Source organism: Nerophis lumbriciformis, linkage group LG07, assembly GCF_033978685.3.
Source record: "Nerophis lumbriciformis linkage group LG07, RoL_Nlum_v2.1, whole genome shotgun sequence".
NCBI lineage: Eukaryota > Metazoa > Chordata > Actinopteri > Syngnathiformes > Syngnathidae > Nerophis > Nerophis lumbriciformis.
This window is the reverse complement of record NC_084554.2, coordinates 37,204,805-37,227,500: the sequence shown is the minus strand read 5'-3', so window position 1 is coordinate 37,227,500 and position 22,696 is coordinate 37,204,805. Positions and strand designations below refer to the sequence as shown.

Sequence of the window (22,696 nt, the reverse complement as noted above, 5' to 3'; positions counted from 1 at the left end):
CTAAAAGCCTCACCTTTTGTCCTTCAAACATATTGCTGGGTATTGTGGCCAAACAGCTCAATTTGTGTTTCATCTGACATCACATGGACAAAGATAAGACCTTCTGGAGGAAAGTTCTGTGGTCAGATGAAACCAAAATTGAGCCACAATACCCAGCACAATGTTTGGAAGAGAAAAGGGCAGGCCTTTAATCCCACGAACACCATGCCTACCGTCAAGCATGGTGGTGGTAGTATTACGCTCTGGGCCTGTTTTGCTGCCAATGGAACTGGTGCTTTACAGAGAGTAAATGGGACAATGAAAAAGGAGGATTACCTCCAAATTCTTCAGGACAACCTAAAATCATCAGCCTGGAGGTTGGGTCTTGGGTGCAGTTGGGTGTTCCAACAGGACAATGACCCCAAACACACGTCAAAAGTGGTAAAGGAATGGCTACATCAGGCAAGAATTAAGGTTTTGGAATGGCCTTCCCAAAGTCCTGACTTAAACATGTGGACAATGCTGAAGAAACAAGTCCATGTCAGAAAACCAACATATTTAGCTGAACTGCACTAATTTTGTCAAGAGGAGTGGTCAAAAATTCAACCAGAAGCTTGTGGATGGCTACCAAAAGTGCCTTATTGCAGTGAAACTTGCCAAGGGACATGTAAGCAAATATTAACATTGCTGTATGTGTACGTTTTTTGTGACCAACAAGTATGTGCTCCAATCACTCTATCACAAAAAAATAAGAGTTGTAGAAATTATTGGAAACTCAAGACAGCCATGACATTATGTCCTTCACAAGTGTATGCAAACTTTTGATCGTGACTGTATGTAATGATAACTAAAGATACAAAAGAAAGCAGATAAATGGAGGGGAAGAAAGAGAAGCCTACTATATTAACCTTGTAGATTGTTATAGTAACAATAGGTTAAGCTTTGTCAGTCTGCAATGTGTTACCCAGTTTCCCCTAGGGCAACAGTTAATTTATGTTTGATGAAACATGATTATATGTATGAGTGTATGTATGTTTATGTACTTGTATATGTACATTATGTGTATATGTATGTTTGTACAGTGAATGTATATGTACAGTATGTGTATATGTATGTTTGCACAGTGAATGTATATGTACAGTATGTGAATATGTATGTTTGTACAGTGAATGTATATGTACAGTATGTGTATATGTATGTTTGTACAGTGAATGAGTATGTTACGTGCGGTCAGACGTAAAAAAAAAAAAGGGTCTTCGCCAACGTGTGTTCCCCCCCCGCTAAGGGGGGAGTCGACCCCCTGCTGTTTTCAGTAATGAACGCCTGTTAGGAGATTAACTTCATTATTGCCACAGAGTGCTTTTTATAACCACATAAACACATTTCATGCTCCGCCGTGCCCCTCATCACTTCATAGTGAATGAATGCAGATGTTTTCACCGTTTTGGCGAGAGAGAAAAAAAAAAAGAAAAAAGGAAAGTGAAGTTTGATGATTTGTGTTTTGCTTCAGGTGATCCAGACGGTCAGCGCTGTGGACGACGACGAACCTCAGAGCGGCCATCGCTTCTACTTCGCCCTGGACGCCGACGTCGCCGGGAAACAGAACTTCACGCTTCGAGATAACAAAGGTGAGAGACATAAGTAGTGAAGTGCGGATCGATTCTGAAACATCAATATCAGATCTTTTTGCTCTAATATTGACTGTCAACTCAAAACATCGAAACTTTTGATATTTTAGTTCGGGGGGTCTAAACTTTTTACGCGAAAAGTCAAAGTATGCGGGGGCCATATTGAGATTTGTTTAATTTAAACAAATGCTAAGATCAGATATCGTGTCAGCGTTGTATTATAGGTGACTCAGCACATTATTAGTTAGAACATTTCAACTTTTTCTCATTACATTTTTGCTCTTCTGTCTTACATTTTTAATGTTATTTATTAGGGGTGTGGGAAAAGATCGATTCGAATTCGAATCGCGATTCTCACGTTGTGCGATTCAGAATCGATTTTCATTTTTTTTAAATCTATTTTTTTATTTGTATTTATTTATTTATTTATTTATTATTAATTTATTTTATTTTTATTTTTTTAATTAATCAATCCAACAAAACAATACACAGCAATACAATAACAATGCAATCCAATTCCAAAACCAAACCCGACCCAGCAACACTCAGAACAGCAATAAACAGAGCAATTGAGAGGAGACACAAACACGACACAGAACAATCCAAAAGTAGTGAAACAAAAATGAATATTATCAACAACAGTATCAATAAAAAATTAAGATTTCAACATAGCAGTGATTAAAAATCCCTCATTGACATATTCATTAGACATTTATAAAAAATAAAAAAAAGAACAATAATGTCACAGTGGCTTACACTTGCATCGCATCTCATAAGCATGACAACACACTGTGTCCAATATTTTCACAAAGATAAAATAAGTCATATTTTTGGTTAATTTAATAGTTAAAACAAATTTACATTATTACAATTAGTTGATAAAACATTGTCCTACACAATTATAAAAGCTTTTTACAAAAATCTACTACTCTGCTAGCATGTCAGCAGACTGGGGTAGATCCTGCTGAAATCCTATGTATTGAATGAATAGAGAATTGTTTTGAATCGGGAAAATATCGTTTTTGAATCGAGAATCGCGTTGAATCGGAAAAAATCGATTTTGAATCGAATCGTGACCCCAAGAATCGATATTGAATCAAATTGTGGGACACCCAAAGATTTGCAGCCCTATTTTTTTATAGTCTGTTTACTGCTTAATGTGTCAAAATGCTGTTTGTACAAAAACATTCATGTTCAGTTACACTTTTAAGTGTTTATTATGGTTGTTGTAATTTTTCTTATTATTTAATAAGAAAACGTTAGTATTTTATTGTTTAATTAACTAACTAAACTTTGGCTATATTTAAAGTATTTTTTATTTTTTATTTTGAGAGCTTCTGATATTTGAGATCAGGGGTGTCTAAACTTTTTCCACCAAAAGTAAAAAATGGGTGGGCGGCCATTTTTATATTTTGTTTAAAATAAATGATATAAACAGACATTGTTTATAGATTTAAAGAGACAACTTTTTGTTGTATTTGACTAAGTATATTATTATTAATTTGTAGTTTAAAAATGTTAGCTATTTCTCATTACATTCCGATTTTTTGCTTGTTCTCGTACATTTTTACTGCTGTTTTTTTCCCTCTTTTTATTCTAATACTACATTTCTTAATGATTAATTTTGCAATGTTTTTATTATTTTACTTATTTCCTTTTTTTAATGGTTTGAAACACCATTTTCGTGTACTGTGTGATTTTTCCATAGTTTGTGTGTTGTATTGGCTTGGCTGTATTGTTATTCACACCACTACCTTAATATACTTTAGTTTAAAATAAATAAATAGTTGTATTCCTTATGCAATCAGATAAGGTATTTAAAATATACAAGTTCTTAAATGTTAGTTGACACATTAGGTATATTTGCACAACAATTTGGTATCGCTCAACCTTGCCCGCATTGCTCCCTTGATGTTTGATGCGAGGGGTGACCAAAATGTGTTTTACATCTAAATCGCGATTCTTACTCATCCTGATTCTAAAATGATTCTTCATTTTCAAAAATTGTTTAGAAAAAAAAAAATATATATATATATATATTTTTTTAGTGTTTTTTTTTTTATTTTTTAAATATTTTTAAAATACATTTTTGGCCATCTCCATGCAGCCAAAAGGAGCTTTTCTAATTTTTAACATGTTTTGAAAAAGTTTTGTTATAATTAATACACCAAATAATACATTGTGAAAATCGGTTTAAATCGAGAATCGATTCTGAATCGAATCGTCACCGCAGGAGTCGGAATCGTATCGATTCGTTAGGTGCCCAAAGGATCATACACTCTTTGATGCGATCAGTTTTCTTTTGGATAAAACTGGCACTGTTGTGTTTTTCTTTGAGATTACATTGACATGTTTTCCTAGTGCACTCAGTCTCCTCTCGGATAAAACTGGCACTGTTGTCTTTTTCTTTGAGATTACATTGACATGTTTTCTTAGTGCCCTCAGTCTCCTCTTGGATAAAACTGGCACTGTTGTCTTTTTCTTTGAGATTACATTGACATGTTTTCTTAGTGCCCTCAGTCTCCTCTTGGATAAAACTGGCACTGTTGTCTTTTTCTTTGAGATTACATTGACATGTTTTCTTAGTGCCCTCAGTCTCCTCTTGGATAAAACTGGCACTGTTGCGGTGTCCTGTGCTGTCCTGTTCTTCCGAGTGGGTACATGGGGGTGGCATGGCTCAGTGGGTAGAGCGGCCATCTTGTAACCGGAGGTTTGCCAGTTTGATCTTGGCCTGGAGAGCTCATGTCAAGTGTCCCTGAGCAAGACACCAGACCCCTAACTAACTGCTCCTGATGGGTCGTGGTTAGCGCCTTGCATGGCAGCTTCCGCTATCAGAATGTGTGTGATTGAAACGCTCTGGGTATCATTCCAGGTAAAGCACTACATAAATACAGACTATTTATCTTAACATGTTTTATCACTGCCCTCAGTGTCCTCTTGGATAAAACTAGCACTGTCATCCTGTTTTTTCTGAGTGTGTACCTTTACACACTTTAATGACTGCCTTAAGTCTTCTCTTGGATAAAAGAGGCACTGTTGTATTTTTAATGGTCTGGAAAATACATTTACCAATTTTTTATGCCCTCAATCTCTTCACAAATACATTTGGTACTGCTTGTTTTATCCTTGAAATGTACCTTGACACTTGTTCTTGCTACCCTCAGTCTTCTCCTGGATATAACTGGCCCTGACTTCCTTTTTTCCAAGTGTGTACGTTCGTGACATGTTTTACCATTGCCGTCAGTCTCCTCTTGGATAAAACTGACATTGTTCTCCTTAGTTTTCTGAGAGCACACCTTGATACATTTTATTTATTGCCCTCAGTCTCCTCTTGGATAAAACTGGTATGTTTGTCCTGTTTTTTTATGTGCCTGTTGTCCTGATTGTTTTCATTATTGGGAAAACACATTGACACATTTTTTTGTGTCCTCAGTCTCTTTGCAGATACATTTTGTACTGCTCTTTTTTCCCCTCGACATGGACACTTTTTGTAGCTACCCTCATTCCCTTCTTGGATAAAACTGGCACTGCCATCTGTTTTTGCTGAGTGTGTACCTTGACACAATTTTATCATTTCCCTCAGTCTCCTCTTGGAAAAAAATGTGTGCTTTTGTCCTTGACATGTTTTATCACTGCCCTCACTCTCTTATTGGATGAAACTGTCATCCTGTTTTCATGAAAATTGTCCTTTACATGTTTTATTACTGCCCTCAGTCTCTTTTTGGATAAAATTGGTACTGTCCTCTTTTTTTTTTTGTGAGTGTAATCCACAGCACAGCCCTCAGTCTCTTCTGGGATAAAACTGACACAGCTGTCTTTAGTTTTCTGAGAGCGCACCTTGACACATTGTATTTACTGCCCTCAGTCTCCCCTTGGATAAAACTGGTACGGTTGCCCTGTTTTTTTATGTTTAGGAAAATACATTGACACATTGTTTTGTACCCTCAGTTTCCACACAGATAAAACTGGTATGGTTCTTTTTTTTCCTCAACATGTACCATGACAGTTTTCTTAGTGTGTACCTTTAAACACTTTAATAACTGCCCTCAGCCTCCTCTTGGATACAACTGGCACTATTGTCCTATTATTTCCGAGACCACCCTTTAACATGTTTTATTCTTGCCCACAGTCTTCTCTTAAATACAACTGGTCCTGTTGTCCTGTTTTTTAATTGTTGGGAAAATATATTGCCACATTTTGTTGTGCCCCCAGTGTCTTTATAGATAAATTTGATACTGCTTTTTTCCACATGTACCTTGTCACTTTTTCCTAGCTAACCTAATTCTCTTTTTAGATAACACTGCACTGCCATCCTTTTTTTCTGAGTGGGTACCTTGACACAATGTTATCATTTTCCCTCAGTCTCCTTTTGGATGAACTGGTGCTGTTGTCCTGTCTTTGTGCGTGTACCTTGATATGTTTCATCACAGACCCCACTCTCTTTTTAAAACTGTCATCCTGTCTTAATGGACGTTGTTCTTTACACTTTTTATTACTGCCCTCAGTCTCCTCTTGGATAAAATTGGCACTGTCCTGTAGTTTTTTGTGAGAGTGTACCTTAGCATGTTTTATTACCGACCTCAGTCTCGTCTTGAACAAACTTGGTTCTCGTCCTCTGAAAATGTACCTAGACACTTTTTCTTGCTACCCTCGGTCTCCTCTTGGACAAAACTGGCACTGTCGTTCTTTTTTCTAAGTGTGTACCTTGACACGTTTTATCACAGCACAGCCCTCAGTAAAACAGACACTGTTGTCCTTAGTTTTCTGAGAGCGCATCTCCACACATTGTATTTACTGCCCTCAATCTCCTCTTGGAAACAACTGGTACTGTTGTCCTGTTTTTTTATGTTTAGAAAAATACATTGACACAATTGTTGTGCCCTCAGTTTCCTCACAGATAAAACTGGTACGGTTCTTTTTTTCCTCAATATGTACCATGACATTTTTTTCTTGCTACCCTCAGTCTCTTCTTGAATAAAACTGGCACTGCTCACTGGTCCCCTCACCTCCCAGGGGGTGGAACAAGGGGATGGGTTAAATGCAGAGAGTAATTTCACCACACTAGGAGCCCCCGCGACCCCAAAGGGAATAAGCGGTAGAAAATGGATGGATGGATAGTGTGTGTGTGTGACTATCAGTGGTACTTTAACTTTAAATATCATATTGGTTTTTTTTTTGGAGTGTGTTCCTTTGCACACTTTAATAACTGCCCTCAGTCTCCTCTTGGATAATCTGTTATTTCTCAGACCGCACTTTAACATGTTGTATCATTGCCCACAGTCTTCTCTTAAATACAACTGGTCCTGTTGCCCTGTTTTTTAATTGTTGGGAAAATATATTGACACATTTTTGTTGTGCCCCCAGTGTCTTTATAGATACATTTGGTCCTGCTTTGTTTCTCCGACACGTACCGTGACACTTTTCTAGCAACCCTAATTCTCTTTATCATTTTCCCTCAGTCTCTTCTTGGATAAACTGTTGCTGTTGTCCTGTTTTTTTGTGCGTGTAGCTTGATATGTTTTGTCACTCTCTTTTTAAAACTGTCACTGTTTAAAACTGTCATTGTTCATGAAAATGGTTCTTTACATAGTGTGTGAATGTGAGTGTGAATATTGTCTATCTGTGTTGGCCCTGCGATGAGCTGGCGACTTGTCCAGGGTGTACCCGCCTTCTGCCCCAATGCAGCTGGGATAGGCTCCAACAACCCCCGCAACCCCGAGAGGGACACGCAGTAGAAAATGTCTCCTCTTGGATAACATTGGTACTGTCCTCTTGTTTTTTGTGAGAGTGTACCCTGGCATGTTTTATTACCGCCCTCAGTCTCCTCTTGGATACACTCGTTTGTGGTCCTCTGAAAGTGTACCATGACAAGTTGACACACAAGCCATTGCTTACTTCAGCTCTCCTTGTCGACCCTAAATCTGTGGACACCTCACAAAAGTGCGTGCAGAGTTACGGGCGCCTCTTGGCCAACCTGGGCGCTCCAATTGAAACCATAACTCTCGTGCCGACAAATCCCTCACCACATTTTTTTTAATGATTGTCTGTACAAGTGGGATGCAAAATGAAGGTTTCACCTCAAAGTGGGGCACATCTAAGCTGAGTGTAAAGAACCATCCAAGCTCAGGAAAAAACTTTAGCCTGACAATTTGCCTTCTGAGCATAATGATTTGTTGGCCACCTACACTCACAACAGTGGGCGGATGAAGATGGAGTTCCGATAGAAAAATGTATGTGTACATATTTGCATATATATAGTATGTTAAAAGACAAGCAACGGTTCATCTGCTGACTAATGTTGAATGTTCTTATTGGTCAACATTAAGCCATATTATCTCTTTAGGATAGTGCAGGTGCTCCTAATGTTTCCTTTAGAACCAAGTGATTAACACATTTTTAGACGTCCCATCACTTTTTTTTGTATTGACTTTTACATTGTCCAATAAGCTTTGTGAGCGGCGTTCTTCTTCATGCGAGTTCATCCAAATGGATTTCTAACAGCTCTGGCTCAGGCGTCCGCCACCCAGCCGTTGTTAAGCAACAGGTGGTCACGGAGAGAGAGCGGCGCCACCGCACGCCACTTAATGAATCGTGTTAATGACACCATCTGCTGCGTTTTAATACTGTAAAGCTTTTTGCACAAAGTCTTTCATGTTTTGTTCCCCCCTGTACTTTGCAGACAACACAGCGTCCATATTGACCAAGAGGGGGGGCTTCAGGAGGCGGGAGCAGCCGGTGTACCGTCTCCCTGTGCTGATCGTGGACAGCGGGAGTCCGGCGCTGAGCAGCACCAACACGCTGACGGTCCGCGTGTGCGAGTGCGACTCTGACGGCGTGGCCTTGTCTTGTGGCGCCGTGGCCTACACGGCGACCGGCCTGAGCACCGGCGCCCTTTTGGCTATTCTAGGCTGCATCATCACGCTGCTGGGTAAGGAGTGCACGACCCCGCTGTTGTGATTTATTTCCTCTGCGTGCAAAGGTGGAACATCACTGCAGAGGTGTTTGTCTTCTGGCATCTTTACAGCCTCAGACCTTGTTTGCTCCTCTGCAGTGAAGTCCGGGGTTCATATATCCATGAATCACAGCACAGACGCGCAAATATCCTAATATATATACATGTATGTATGTATGTATGTATATATATATATATATATATATATATATATATACATATATATATACATATACATATATATATACATACATACACGTATATATATATATATATATATATATACACACGTATATACACGTATATATATATATATATATATATATATATATATATATATACACATATGTATATATATATATACACACGTATATATATATATATATATATATATATATATATATATATACATATATATATATATATATATATATATATATATATATATATATATATATATATATATATATATATATATATATATATATATATATATGTGGTTAAGTATTTTTAAAAGCAAGAGGTTTGAATATTTTGGGTTGTCGTTATTCCATCAAAATATGCAGGTGGGCTCAAATATTACATATAGTCAGCTAAATCAGAGGTTCTCGAATGTGCCGTAATTCAATTTGACATTAACTTCTTGTTTGTGATCCCAGTTGACTGAAGCTATTAGTTTCTCTCTGACAGCATTCAATACATTATTTTCATTTTTGGCTTTTAATGATTTACTTGCACCGTTTGTGATTATAAGCAAACATAGTCAGGGACTTGGGTGCATTAGTTTTAATTTGGGTTTTCTGTAATTCACAGAGGCTCAAACAAACAATGCACAGTGAAACCTCGATTTGAGAACTTAATTGGTTCTTGAATACGGTTCTTAAAACGAAATGTTTATATAGTGAAGCAGAGTTCCCCATAAGAAACAATGTAAACATGAGTAATTGGTTCCAGCCTCGACAAAAGTCCCTATTTTAGAAAGAGAATGCAAACTTTAAAGACACTACAATGTATATAAATATCAAACAAACAATCAACAATTTCTATTAAAACAACACAACAACAACAGCAAAATCAACTGTCAACATGCGCACACACACAAAAGTCCCTTTGGTGCTCTCAACGTTAACAACTATGTTGCTTTGATAAGTCCACAGCTAATCCCACCTTCCTTCCAGGCAGGTTTGTTGGCTTTTTGGACCTATATTGAGTAAGAAAATAGACAAAACTTGGTGAATGGTGAGAAAAGAACAATGGATTGCGTAAACAAGACCTAGAGGGCTCCACTCCAGTACAGTGTGTACTGTACTGCACATGAAGTGATATAATCAAAATGGCTGTACCGTAAGGCTTCCAGCGGCATGAATGAATAAAACATTCGTACACGGAGACATGGTTCGCAGACGGAAGCAAATGTGAAGTGATCGGAAGGCTTGTAAACGGAAAAGTTCGCAAATAGAGGGGTTTGTAACTTGAGGTTCCACTATACTGTATAAACATTCAGCTAAATTATTGAAGTGGTGCTGAAGATACTAGGCAGGCCCCAATGACCATGTCAATTCATTTGCTGATATGTGACACGTGTCTGAATTTTTTCCATGAACAGTACAACTCCGATTTTGTGGCTTTTTTTTACAACATTAAGTGGCTTTTTTGTATCCGAAATGTGTCCAATGCAACTGCACTCTGGACCTTTGGGTTACGTTCATCATAACAATATGTCGTTGAAAGTGGACAAACGTCACAATTATTCTTTGTCAAAATTGGCAGTCGTGAAAATAATCGGTGCACGTAAGAGCAAAAAACAGTCAGTGGGGAAAAGTAGACATAAGGCTCCGAACAATTGACCCAAAAGCTCCTTGGAACCAATGATAAAGGGGAACTGCATTTTTATCATTCACAATCGTAATGTTTTGTTTTTCTTCTGCATGCTAACTCGTTAAAAAAGTGACTAATAACTGAACCAATGGGAGTCGCTCTGTTTCGCCAAGGAAGCGCTCTAAAAATCTCTATCAACGTTTTATATACATGCTGTAAGTCGTTTCTGCAGGCGCTCTTTAAAGCCTTTTTGAATGCAACTTAAAGGGGAACTGCACTTTATTTGGAATTTTGCCTATCTTTCACAATCATTATGAGAGACAAGAACACACATCTTTTTTTATTAGGATTTTAAAGATGATAAACTCTTGGAAGATGTGGCTAATGGAGTCATCTTTGTAACCTTCAAAGCCCTCTAAGACAACTTCAAAACCCTCCATCAATGTTTTATATACACACTACAAGTCTATATATAATGTAGTAATAGACACTTTCGTAACAATATGTAATATGTTCATCATTTACCATATTTTGACTTCTTCTGCGCATGGATTTCCATTTCCACAGCAGCACATGGCCGACTTCTGGCAACAAATGTGTGTTCCTATTTCTTAAGTACCAATGATTGTCACACACACACTCGGTGTGGCGAAATGATTCTCTGCATTTTACCTATCACCCTTGATCACCCCTGGAAACAAAATAATGAGTGTGTTCTAATCATGGCAGACTTGGTAACAAACAACAAAGACGACTATTTTTGGACAAATGAGGATTCACAACCTTATCTTTTTGAAGCTGAATGAACAGAGGATGAAATGCTAAAAGAGCATGAAGAAGAGGGTGAAACGTTGCAGCAGACGGAAGCTAATAGAGTGAGGTCGGCGTGACACGAAGCTGCAAATGTGGAATTTGGAGACATGCTATTTTGACATAAATGGAGTGCTTACCACAAATAAACCGGAAAGAACGTCCCTGGCCAGCTGGACCAAAGAGACAACTGTCCATCGGTTGAGTCAGACTTGATACACGAAGCACGTCATGCGTGTTATTACAACTACAGCACATACGCTGTCTGGCTAGCTGTGTACAAACAAAACATGAATGAACACATGTGGAGTTATGTACTTAACAAAAAAAGGTGAAATAAGTGAAAACATGTTTTATATTCGAGTTTCTTCAAAATAGCCACCCTTTGCTCTGATTACTGCTTTGCACACTCTTGGCATTCTCTTGAAGAGCTTCAAGCACACCAGTGAAGTGAAAACCATTTCAGGTGACTACCTCTTGAAGCTCATCGAGAGAATGCCAAGAGTGTGTGAAAAAGTAATCAGAGCAAAGGGTGGCAATTTTGAAGAAACTAGAATATAAAACATATTTTCAATTATTTCACCTTTTTTTGTTAAGTACATAACATTCAGTACATACATTCCAGTGACGTGCAGTCACTAGAGGCAGGTGAGGCCCCGCCTCACCTGCCATCATAGAAAGAAGAAAAAATGTAAAAAGAAAATTGTTTTATTAAATTGTTATATGTATCCAGTGATTATACTATAAAGTTATTTTCCATTTAACTTCACCAGTTTTAGATTATGTTTATTTAAAATCGCTGAATTTTCACATTTGCCGTTCAAATACTGAGAAGAGACGGTGCGGTGAACAGCAGCCAGTTGAGGCACGTCACTGCGTTGTGCCTCAACATGGATTGCGGACTCGGCTAACTGCTGGCCTACTGTGCAGTGAGACTGTATTGCTATATGAATTATATTATACATTTCCATAGTTTAGTTAGCTGAGGTATATAATGTACAGTGTATTTTGTCAACAACTGTATGTGTGTAAAGTATTTCTTGTGCTGAGCGATCATAAAACGGCTGCAAAAGACGCACTGGCTGAGGCTCGCCTCCTGCACCCCCGCCGTAGAATGCACGGCACCCCCTGACGGGAGTGTTATATCAACTAAAGTCCACACTTAAACTTTCCACGTGCAAGATTGAATCTATTTAAAAAAGTTATTTCATAAGAAGCCAAAAAGTGCAAAAACAATAATGTTCATGTTGGAGGAGTTGTGAATGACTGCAGGTACACCTGCAGACTGCAGGTGTACCTAATTCACAACTCCTCCAACACGAACATTATTGTTTTTGCACTTTTTGGCTTCTTATTAAATGACTTTTGTAACCTATTTTTATGGGCTTTCCTCTTTGTGATGTTAAGTTCCTGTTATGCGCTGTTATACAGTATATGCCTTGAGCTCTTATTTTGAAGGCGCTAAGAGCGGAAGTTTTTGAAAGAAGGTAAATAAAGGTCCTCGTGTAAACTGGAGCCTCCGTGTTTATTTTGTAGTTTCATACAGTATAGGCGACATTTATAAACCCTCGTTTACACTTTTTTAAATAGATTCAATCTTGCACGTGGAAAGTTTAAGTGAGTGCTTTAGTTGATATAACACTCTCGTCAGGGGGTGCATTAATCCAGCACAACAGCGGCTCATGGACTTATTTTATAAGTAAAGGAAAGACCATAATAACGTTTTTTTTTTTAATTAAATGTGCTTTTTTGTGTGCTACAGTTTGTATGTGTAAAGTTAAAGTTAAGTTAAAGTACCAATGATTGTCACACACACACTAAAAATGTAATGAAATTTGTCCTCTGCATTTGACCCATCCCCTTGATCACCCCCTGGGAGGTGAGGGGAGAAGTGGGCAGCAGAGGCGCCGCGCCCGGGAATAATTTTTGGTGATTTAATAACCCCCAATTCCAACCCTTGATGCTGAGTGCCAAGCAGGGAAGAATGCTGGTATGAGCTTTTAAACATAACCCGTTAACTGCTGCCAATCAAATGGTGAATAAGATACTCTATAGGGTTCATATGTTTGTAAATCTGACTGTGATGAAGTCAGTGCCTCACCAGCCATGAACCTCACCGCACGTCACTGGTTCATTCATAGTTTTGATGCCTTCAGTGACAATCTACAAATAGTCATGGAAATAAAGAAAACACATTGATTGAGGTTTGTCCAAACTTTTGGCTTGTACTGTACATGGATGAAGGAGAATATGTGGGTCTATCTGTGTTGGCCCTGTGATGAGGTGGCGTCTTGTCCAGGGTGTACCCCGCCTACCGCCTGAATGCAGCTGAGATAGGCTCCAGCGACCCCCTGTGACCCCGAAAGGGACAAGCGGTAGGAATTGGATGGAGGTATGTGCGCAACATAAGTGAATGGTTATGAGTAAATGTCAAGCAAGATGTTTTACTGATTTAATTGAGCGTTTTGTATGGTTCCTCCTGGCTATTAACAAGCGTTGAGGGTGCTTGCAGATCCATGCGGAGGTCATGCACAAACCAATTTCCACTTTGGTAAACACGCCAGTGACCTGGGTCAGCCCGCTCTGCATACCAGCCTGCATGTCGACAAGCAGAGCGCTGCTGGAATGTTGCCAGCTGAATCAATTAGTCCGAGCTCCTTCTGAGTTGGGGGTTAGAGGGTCTGGTGCTGGCTGACAATGCAACGCTTCATTCCGGGGGGGGTTTGTGCGGCTACCTTGACTTCAAGCGTGTTTGTCCGGCTTTCAATCTCCCTCAACAAGCTAACAAAAGTGTGTTTATTGCTTGCAGTGGGCCTTTTCTCTTTCATTGCGACCTCTTCTCGTCTCTTCAGTCTGTTCTAGAAAGCCGGCTCGTGGTCACAAAAAGCAAAGCACAAAATCCCCCCGCCCCTATCTCCCCCGCTACCCCCGTCTCGTGTTCAGCCGTGCGATAAAACGTCAGCACTTGTAAATGAGAAGCGATTAACCCGCGAGGCGTCACCTGTCAGCGCTTTAAAGGCGCAGACAAAAGCCCGAAAAGTCGCTGTTTAGCGCTGGGATGAGCTCCTCCTAGCGAGATGAGAAGGATCTCCGCAGCTTATACAATCAGTGAATGAGTTCTGGGATGAGGTCAGGACGTCGCTTTATGTTCTTTATATGGGGAAGACCGATGCCTGCAGACGAGCACATAGATGCTCAGCACTTCTGCCGCGTTGACATCTTTCATCAATCTGCGTCAGATGTCTGCAGAGCTGACAAAAGAGCCGAGGGAAGATTAAAGAGTGGATAGAACGTGTTTGGAAAAGGGCAGATACTTGATGCTCCAGATTAGATAACGTCTGTCTATTAATGATACCATGTTGTCATAACCCCGCTGAATTGAAACGGTATTGAGATGCTGATATATATATGTATTGGGAGGGTCGCGATCCGATATCCGCAAAAACCGGATGATATCGGCTTGCATCTGTAATCTCTGATACGGGCAGTCCTGCAGCGTGTTTACGTGTGCAAAGCTGGACAGCCAGTTGACATCTACATGTAAGCACACAAGGTTGGTCTTTTCTTCTACTTCAGTCAAGTCATTTACAAAAGGTAATCATGCTAGGCTACAGGCTACCAGGAGCTAGCACATACACAGAAGCTAAGCACACAGCAGCACACAAGACATGCGTAATAAGTGTCCTCGCAGTCTAAAACGGTACATTTGTCAATATATAGAAGTATCAAATGATTATAGTTACACATTACATACACATACAAAGTCTCCAAGGTTATTAGGGGTATTTGAAAGTATCCGGAAACAAACGTGTCCGCATCGTTCCACGTACTGCGTTGTGAGTTTATCTTAATAAATTAGTGTGACCACCAGTTGTCGTGAAAAAAAACTACGGTATTTTCCGGACTATAGAGTACACCGGGATATAAGCTGTAGCCACAAAATTTAAGAAGAAATCCATCCATCCATTTTCTACCGCTTGTCGCCTTCGTGGTCGCGGGGGGTGCTGGAACCTATCTGAGCTGCATTCAGGCAGAAAGTGGGGTACACTCTGGACAAGTCGCCACCTCATCGCAGGGCCAACACAGATAGACAGACAACATTCACACTAATATTCACACACTAGGGCCAATTTAGTGTTGCCAATCAACCTATCCCCAGGTGCATGTCTTTGGAGGTGGGAGGAAGCAGTCACGGGGAGAACATGCAAACTCCACACAGAAAGACCCAGAGTTCGAGGATCGAACCCAAGACCTTCGTATTGTGAGGCACATGCACTAACCCCTGTGTCACTGTGCTGCCCCGAAAAACATGTTTTTCCATATATTCTACATGTCGCAGATATATACGTTGCAAAATTAATTATGTACACGGTAAGACTCTGTAAATGTTTATTTACATACCTTAATTGTTTCCAAACAGTGCCTGTAACACGGCAGTAAAACGGTGATCAAACAAAACAGAAGTCATCGTCATGGACCCACTAGCTGCCGAAGCTCGCTCTCCAATCAGCTCAACAGACTCAAAAACTCCACGGTGACATTTCGGTGAATTTGCTGAGGAATTTGTGATACTGAAACTATACATAAAGAATGCCTTTGTAAGTTAAAAATACTAACACATATTAGCTAATGCTAACGACGCTAATACTTTGATTGCACGTACAAATATGCACAAAAACACTCCTACACATGGGACGGTTTAGTAAGTATAAGTTTTAGTTATGCTGTAAAACTTACAAACGTTGCTCGGAGTGATGAATGAAGAATCCATACAAGTAGAAACGCTATGGACGGCTAGAAGACTGAACGGCACATAAGAAAAACATTGCCGGTAAATGGAAGGACACTGCAGCACCTGAGTAAACTGGCTCAAAAGATGGCGCCATAGCCCAAACAATAAAACACCCTCTGTGTTTTTGCTCGTTTTTTTTTTTTTTATATAAAAATGCTTGTATTATGCCCGACAGCAAAGAAAAATCCCTAAATCAGCTGCTCAGTCTTACAAGCCGCAGGGTTCAAAGCATACTTGCTAACTTTGAGACCTCCAAATTCGGGAGATTGGGAGGGTGGGCGGGGTTCGGGGGGCGGGTTTAAGGGGGAGGAGTATATTTATAGCTAGAATTCACTGAAATGAAAGTAACTGTATATATAAAATACAGTAAACAGTAATAAAAACACAGTTCTACTAACTGTACTGTACTTGCCGCTTACTTAAAAAAAACAACACTTACCTTTCACTATTTGAGTAGCTTTTGTTCTGCCATTTGAGTACTGGCGAGCGATCTCTGAATACGGGAACATATCCTTCACGGATTTGTTGAAAACATCCGCAAATGAGAACGGAATGTTGCTTGCAAGGTGGCCCATAATACTTGGCTCTGACCAGCCTTGTGCTTCTCTGACCGTTCATAAGTGACTATATCCATTCAGCCACCGTGTTATGGGTTATAGATAAACCTATGGATAACGGAGACATATATAATAGTCTCCTTTTCAGGTGAGAGACGACGCTAAAGGCAGTGCCTTTAAGGCACGCCCCCAATATTGTTGTCCGGGTGGAAATCGGGAGATTTTCGGGAGAATGGATGTCCCGGGAGATTTTCGGGAGAGGCACAGAAATTTGGGAGTCTCCCGGAAAATTCGGGAGGGTTGGCAAGTATGGTTCAAAGTAGTCCAGAATTTAAAAATGTTTACACTCTACTTTGAAGACATACGTTTGTCATAAGGTGAGTGTTTTAATAGCTACCATTGTTCTCTGGATAATTTCACTTCAAGTATGCACCATGATTTGTGCTGATATCGGATCGGATTAATACGGTATCAGCCAACACCCAAGGCATATTGGTATATGGTCGGTGAAAAAGTTGTACCGGGACACCTCTACTATGTTAGTGTCAACTTCTACATCAGGTTATTATATATAAACTCATTGCATATTGTATTCACGGTATTTTCTGGTCAGTTTGTTGATTAATTTGAGCACTGCTGCCACCTAGCTAGAGGCTTGTGTATTGTTCAAGCATTAATAAGGACTGGAAGTTCCCTTCTCTCAAAGCCCTTATTTAAGAAGCTGTGTACTACACTGAACCAGGAAGTAGACTGCACCCGTACAACAACCAGATGGACAAATAAGTGTCGGCGTTATTGATTCTGACATTCATAATAGATGACTAAAAAAAATAATAATAAAAATAAAAACTAAACATGATTCCCATCATCTGATAAAATCTCTACTTTGTTTTATGAGTTGTACCACCAAACTCTGGAAAAGTTTTCTTTTTGCATTTCCTCATTTTGAATTAATGACGGTCTCTAATGTTGGTCAAAGTGTCCTAGTAACTAACTGGTAAATATCCATTGCCTTAGTTGAGGCGCTGCTCTAATCCCCCAGAGGACCAATTAGGACGTGATGGAGCATCTTTTCATAACAAAAAAAAAAAAAACGGCACTTAGTTATTTCCGTCTCAATCTGCAAAACACTCCTGTGTGTTAACGTCTTGTCTCGTCTTACTCGTGTCTGTCTCGTCTTCACGCGCTCAGACAGTCGTCACTTGTGATCTTTAGGCTTGACGGCACTCATGTTTTCTGTTTAAACAACCTAATTATTTGTGGCGTCGCCGAGAGAAGGGAGATGTCATATTTTACACGTCCGTGTGTCATTAATTTAGGATTGCAGCAAGTTTTTTTTTTTTTTTTTAAGTGCTTATTTAAGAATGTGGAAGTAAAAGAGTGACAATGTTTTGTTAAAGTTCAAAGGTTAAACTATTCAACAATTTTGAAGTATCAGAGGTCCTGCAATAGTGCAGTGGCGGGCCGTGCGTTTCCCACCTAGGCCTTCAGTGATGTCCAACTTCAATGATTACCTCTCAAAATACCATCATTTATGTCACCACATGACCATAGCTGAAGAAATACTATACAGGATCGCATTTACGCACTACTGTACATTGAAACACATCAACAGTGTACAAAACGGGTTATTAAAAAAGTTAAAGTACCCATGATTGTCACACAAACACTAGGTGTGGCAAAATTATTCTCTGCATTTGACCCATCACCCTTGATCACCCCCTGGGAGGTGAGGGGAGCAGTGAGCAGCAGCAGTGGCCGCGCCCGGGAATCATTTTGGTGATTTAACCCCCCAATTCCAACCCTTGATGCTGAGTGCCAAGCAGGGAGGTATTGGGTCCCATTTTTATAGTCTTTGGTAGGACTCGACCTACCAATCTCAGGGTGGACACTCTAACCCAGTGTTTTTCAACCACTGTGCTGTGGCACTCTAGTATGCCGTGAGATACAGTCTGGTGTGCCGTGGGAGATTATCTAATTTCACCTATTTGGGTTAAAAATATTTTTTGCAAACCAGTAATTATAGTCTGCAAATTATGTGTTGTTGTTGAGTGTCGGTGCTGTCTAGAGCTTGGCAGAGTAACTGTGTAATACTCTTCCATATCAGTAAGTGGCAGCTGGTAGCTAATTGCTTTGTAGATGTCGGAAACAGCGGGAGGTAGTGTGCAGGTAAAAAGGTGTCTAATGCTTAAACCAAAAATAAACAAAAGGTGAGTGCCCTTAAGAAAAGCCAATGAAAGTTAGGGAAGGCTATGCATTAGCAACATTAGCATAGCTGTGTTAGCTACATGCTAACATGACTCTCACATTTCAACACCAACATTAAGCTAGGTTAGCAAATGTGCTCAAGAAAAACTAAATGATCAAACTTACCGCTCCTAGGTCTGTAGCGGACTGACCAATAGTCCGCAGATCTCCGGGCTTCATTTAAAGACGTGTAGCGAAGCCTGGGGAAGAAGTTAAAGATGTTTTTAAAAGAAAAAAAAAACCTTTTGAGCACGTATTCTCTGAAAAGTGGAGCATGTATAATGATTGATTTTTTTGTGTGAATAAGAAATGAAATAAGATGTGTAAAGTTAAAGTTAAGTTAAAGTACCAATGATAGTCACACACACACTAGTTGTGGTGAAATTTGTCCTCTGCATTTGACCCATTCCCTTGATCACCCCCTGGGAGGTGAGGGGAGCAGTGGGCAGCAGCGGTACCGCGCCCGGGAATCATTTTTGGTGATTTAACCCCCAATTCCAACCCTTGATGCTGAGTGCCAAGCAGGGAGGTAATGGGTCCCATTTTTTTTATAGTCTTTGGTATGCCTCGGCCGGGGTTTGAACTCACAACCTACCGATCTCAGGGTGGACACTCTAACCACTAGGCCACTGAGTAGGTAAAAAGTCACGTTTTAGTAGCGTTGGGCTTTAAAGGAGTGCAGATATGAGAATAAAAGTGAACATAAATTATTGGGAACTTAGGGACTTGCCTTCAGTGTTCATTTTACTTGTGGTCTTGACACACCTGTGTCATCCTCGACCATCGCATCTCTCAGTTCTGCCCTCTTGCTGTCATCCCGTCTTTCACCTCCTCAAGCCAAAGACGGCGTAATGATGAAGAAGCGAATAAAGCACCGGCAGGTATCTGCAGCGGTGCATGCTGGGAGTCACCTTGTTCACCATTGATTGTGCAAAGTGGATCGCTGAAAGCGCTCAATTAGAAAGTGAAAGTCCCCTCATTGAGTGCAAAGCAGTCGTCGGTCCACGAGCTTATCCTCGCCCGGGGTGAGTGACTGAAAGCTGGCTCGTGTCCAAGTTGCCTGGCAGCCATGAAAGCTTAAAGAAGTCCGCCTAAAGCTTCTAGGAGTTACTTTGTGAAGCCATCAGGAGTGACAATGCACACATGATGATTATTGCACGTTGCTTCACTCCACCATCCAATGTCCAATCACCTCCTGTATCCTACATTTCTTCTCCCACTCGCCGCCTTAATAGCGACTCTAAAATGGGCTGGAATCTTCTTCCTGAGCGCAGCTCGGCATTGTGGAAATGTGGCGCCCACGGAGCGATATTTCACTGGCAGCGAGCTGACGTTGATGGATGGAGGATCATTAGACGTTTGCCAGTTTGCTTGGGCGTCCGGTTATTTTCAGCAATAATGTATGAGACACAGACGGCCATGTTTGCTTCTCACTGATGCACGCTGGACTCCGAGAAGGTCTACAAACAAAACGTTATGTCAACTTTAGGATATTGTTTTATTTGTTCTTGTAAGGTTACTTGAGTTTCCTAAAAGTAGTACTTTCTCTACAGTCATGTGATTTTATTCCAATAATTTAACTTCATTCTCGTAAGATTTCCACTATTTCTAAAAAAAATATGATTTTTGTCTTGCTCTAGTCCAACTTAAAATGTACTTAAAAAAATAAAATTCTAAAAATGGTTTTCCTTTTCTTGTTCTAGTAAGATTGCAAATGTATTTTCCTAAAATTGTGACATTTTATAAAGTAATGCATTTTTATTGTAACAATTTCAAATAAGAGTCCAACTTAATTCTCGTAAGATTTCAACTATTTCTGAAAAAATATGACTTTTGTCTTGCTAGACTCGAGTCCTACTTAAAATGTACTTAAAAAAAAACATCTAAAAATGGTTTTCCTTTTCTTGTTCTAGTAAGATTGCAAATGTATTTTCCTAAAATTGTTACATTTTATAAAGTAATGCATTTTTATTGTAACAATTTCAATTAAGAGTCCAACTTAATTCTCGTAAGATTTCAACTATTTCTGAAAAAAATCTGACTTTTGTCTTGCTCTAGTCCAACTTAAAATGTACTTTAAAAAAAAAAAATCTAAAAATGGTTTTCCTTTTCTTGTTCTAGTAAGATTACAAATGTATTTTCCTAAAATTGTGACACTTTATAAAGTAATGCATTTTTATTGTAACAATTTCAAATAAGAGTCCAACTTAATTCTCGTAAGATTTCAACACATTTTGAAAAAATATGACTTTTGTCTTGCTAGACTCGAGTCCAACTTAAAATGTACTTAAAAAAAAAAAAAACATCTAAAAATGGTTTTCCTTTTCTTGTTCTAGTAAAATTGCAAATGTATTTTCCTAAAATTGTTAAATTTTATAAAGTAATGCATTTTTATTGTAACAATTTCAAATAAGAGTCCAACTTAATTTTCGTAAGTTTTTAAATATTTCTGAAAAAATCTGACTTTTGTCTTGCTCTAGTCCAACTTAAAATGTACTTTAAAAAAAATCTAAAAATGGTTTTCCTTTTCTCGTTCTAGAAAAGATTGCAAATGTATTTTCATAAAATTGTTAATTTTTATGAAGTAATGCATTTTTATTGTAACAATTTCAAAAAGGAGTTTAAACTTAATTCTCGTAAGATTTCAACTATTTTAGAAAAAAAAAGACTTTTGTCTTGATAGAGTCCAACTTTAAATGTACTGATAATGGTTTTCCTTTTCTTGTTTTAGTAAGATTGCAAATGTATTTTCATGAAATTGTTAAATTTTAAATTTTTTTATTGTAACATTTTCAAACTTAATTCTCATAAGATTTCAACTATTTCTGAAAAAATATGACTTTTGCCTTGCTAGACTCGAGTCCAACTTAAAATGTTCTTTAAAAAAAAAACATCTAAAAATGGTTTTCCTTTTCTTGTTCTAGTAAGATTGCAAATGTATTTTCCTAAAATTTTTCAATTTTATGAAGTACTAAAATTGTTCAATTTTATGAAGTAATGCATTTTTATTGTAACAATTTCAAATAAGAGTCCAACTTAATTCTCATAAGATTTCAACAAATTTTGAAAAAATATGACTTTTGTCTTGCTAGACTCGAGTCCAACTTAAAATGTACTTTAAAAAAAAACATCTAAAAATGGTTTTCCTTTTCTTGTTCTAGTAAGATTGCAAATGTATTTTCCTAAAATTGTTACATTTTATTAAGTAATGCATTTTTATTGTAACAATTTCAAATAAGAGTCCAACTTAATTCTCGTAAGTTTTTAAATATTTCTGAAAAAATCTGACTTTTGTCTTGCTCTAGTCCAACTTAAAATGTGCTTTAAAAAAAAAATCTAAAAATGGTTTTCCTTTTCTTGTTCTAGTAAAGATTGCAAATGTATTTTCATAAAATTGTTAATTTTTATGAAGTAATGCATTTTTATTGTAACAATTTCAAAAAGGAGTCCAACTTAATTCTCGTGAGATTTCAACTATTTCTGAAAAAATATGACTTTTGTCTTGCTAGAGTCCAACTTAAAATGTACTAAAAATGGTTTTCCTTTTGTTGTTTTAGTAAGATTGTAAATATATTTTCATGAAATTGTTAATTTTTCAATTTTTTTATTGTAACATTTTCAAACTTAATTCTCGTAAGATTTCAACTATTTCTGAAAAAATATGACTTTTGTCTTGCTAGACTTGAGTCCAACTTAAAATGTACTTTAAAAAAAAAAATCTAAAAATGGTTTTCCTTTTCTTGTTCTAGTAAGATTGCAAATGTATTTTCCTAAAATTGTTAAATTTTATGAAGTAATGCATTTTTATTGTAACAATTTCAAATAAGAGTCCAACTTCATTCTCGTAAGATTTCAACAAATTTTGAAAAAATATGACTTTTGTCTTGCTAGACTCGAGTCCAACTTAAAATGT

At 38.4% G+C, this 22,696-nt stretch overlaps 1 protein-coding gene across 4 annotated transcripts in view; it reads left to right on the top strand.

Annotated features, from left to right (window-relative positions):
• Positions 1-22,696, top strand: part of cdh7a (cadherin 7a) — a 340,872-nt gene that overhangs the window by 304,047 nt on the left and 14,129 nt on the right. For all 4 annotated transcript variants that reach the window (XM_061965236.1, XM_061965237.1, XM_061965238.1 and 1 more), the window contains 2 exons: positions 1,490-1,607; positions 8,287-8,535. In XM_061965236.1, coding sequence (XP_061821220.1) covers positions 1,490-1,607; positions 8,287-8,535 — 367 coding nt within the window. The remainder of the gene's footprint in view (positions 1-1,489; positions 1,608-8,286; positions 8,536-22,696) is intronic.